The sequence below is a fragment of the Austrofundulus limnaeus genome, unplaced genomic scaffold (assembly GCF_001266775.1).
Source record: "Austrofundulus limnaeus strain Quisiro unplaced genomic scaffold, Austrofundulus_limnaeus-1.0 Scaffold3187, whole genome shotgun sequence".
Lineage (NCBI taxonomy): Eukaryota > Metazoa > Chordata > Actinopteri > Cyprinodontiformes > Rivulidae > Austrofundulus > Austrofundulus limnaeus.
The window spans coordinates 4,071-5,369 of record NW_013955589.1 but is presented as its reverse complement, the minus strand read 5'-3'; the positions used below and the strand labels follow the sequence as shown (position 1 = coordinate 5,369).

The 1,299-nt window shown below is 44.4% G+C and overlaps 1 protein-coding gene across 1 annotated transcript; it reads left to right on the top strand.

Moving 5' to 3' along the window:
• Positions 1-94: 94 nt before the first annotated feature.
• Positions 95-375, top strand: LOC106511762 (nuclear pore complex protein Nup98-Nup96; the record flags this gene model as incomplete). Its single annotated transcript, XM_014000501.1, is given in 1 exon segment — positions 95-375. A coding segment is annotated over 1 exon segment (179 nt), but the record flags the coding sequence as incomplete, so codon positions are not given.
• Positions 376-1,299: the final 924 nt, after the last annotated feature.

Below are 1,299 nucleotides of genomic sequence, written 5' to 3'. Positions count from 1 at the left end.
TGTTTAGTTTTTATTTATGTTAGTTCTGTTTCAGTTTTCATTAGTTTTAGTGAACTGTATTGACCCCGCCCCCTGCCCCTCCCCCTCCCTGCAGAGATGGCGAAGCGCGTGGCCAACATCCTGCGGGTGGTCCTGAGCCTGCAGCAGGGGGAGGCCCCCCTGGTCCAGCTGGTGCCCCACATCAGCCGTCTGCCCATGCCTGAGGACTACACCCTGGAGGAGCTGAGGGGTCTGACCCAGTCCTACCTGAGACAGCTGCTGGTGAGCCACTGAGACCAGACCTCTGACAGGACTGGGACCTGGTGTCACTAATCCAGATTAATTAATCCTGATGGGTCTGAACCTGTCAGAGAAGATTAAAACTTTAAATTCTTTCATTACAGCAGATCAGGACTCAGAGTCTGGGTCAGGACTCAGAGTCTGGGTCAGGACTCAGAGTCTGGATCAGGACTCAGAGTCTGGATCAGGACTCAGAGTCTGGATCAGGACTCAGAGTCTGGATCAGGACTCAGAGTCTGGATCAGGACTCAGNACTGGTTTGTAAACAACCAGTGTGATACTGGTTTGTAAACAACCAGTGTGATACTGGTTTGTAAACATGTTTGTTTACAAACAACCAGTGTGATACTGGTTTATAAACATGTTTGTTTACAAACAACCAGCGTGATGTTCGACAGCATGAAGAAACATTAAAGTGTTTTTTTCTTTAACAGGATGTTTGTTGTTTACATGGAGTGCTTGTTTATTTTTAATAAAAGTTTTTTTGAGGTTTTAATTAACTGTTAAAAGTTTTTATCTTTAGATTTTCATGTGAAAGACAGAAGAAGCTGAACTGATTTCCTTCAGGGTCACTGGTGGTCCAGTCCCTCTGTGGGGACAGATGGTCTCCAGAAGTCCAGCCTTTGTGCGCTCACTTTTCTTTTCTTTGTGTGTCAGACCTGTGGGTTTTTGTTTCACAAAGATCCACATGAAACACTGATATTTGTCCTCTGGTCTCGTGTCCTTCACTGGTTTAGAGTTTGGACGTGTTTGTTGGAAAAATCTGGACTCTTTATTCCAACTTTATTTGTGTCGTACAGTTACACAACTTCAGCATCACATAAAATTACATTTGATTAAAATCTGATCAAACTGAAAATAAAATGATCAAAATAACAAATGACAGAAATATCTTTGAGCTGATTGGTTTGACTGGTCCAGTCTGGGTTTGACTGGTCCAGTCTGGGTTTGACTGGTCCAGTCTGGGTTTGACTGGTCCAGTGTGGGTTTGACTGGTCCAGTCTGGGTTTGACTGGTCCA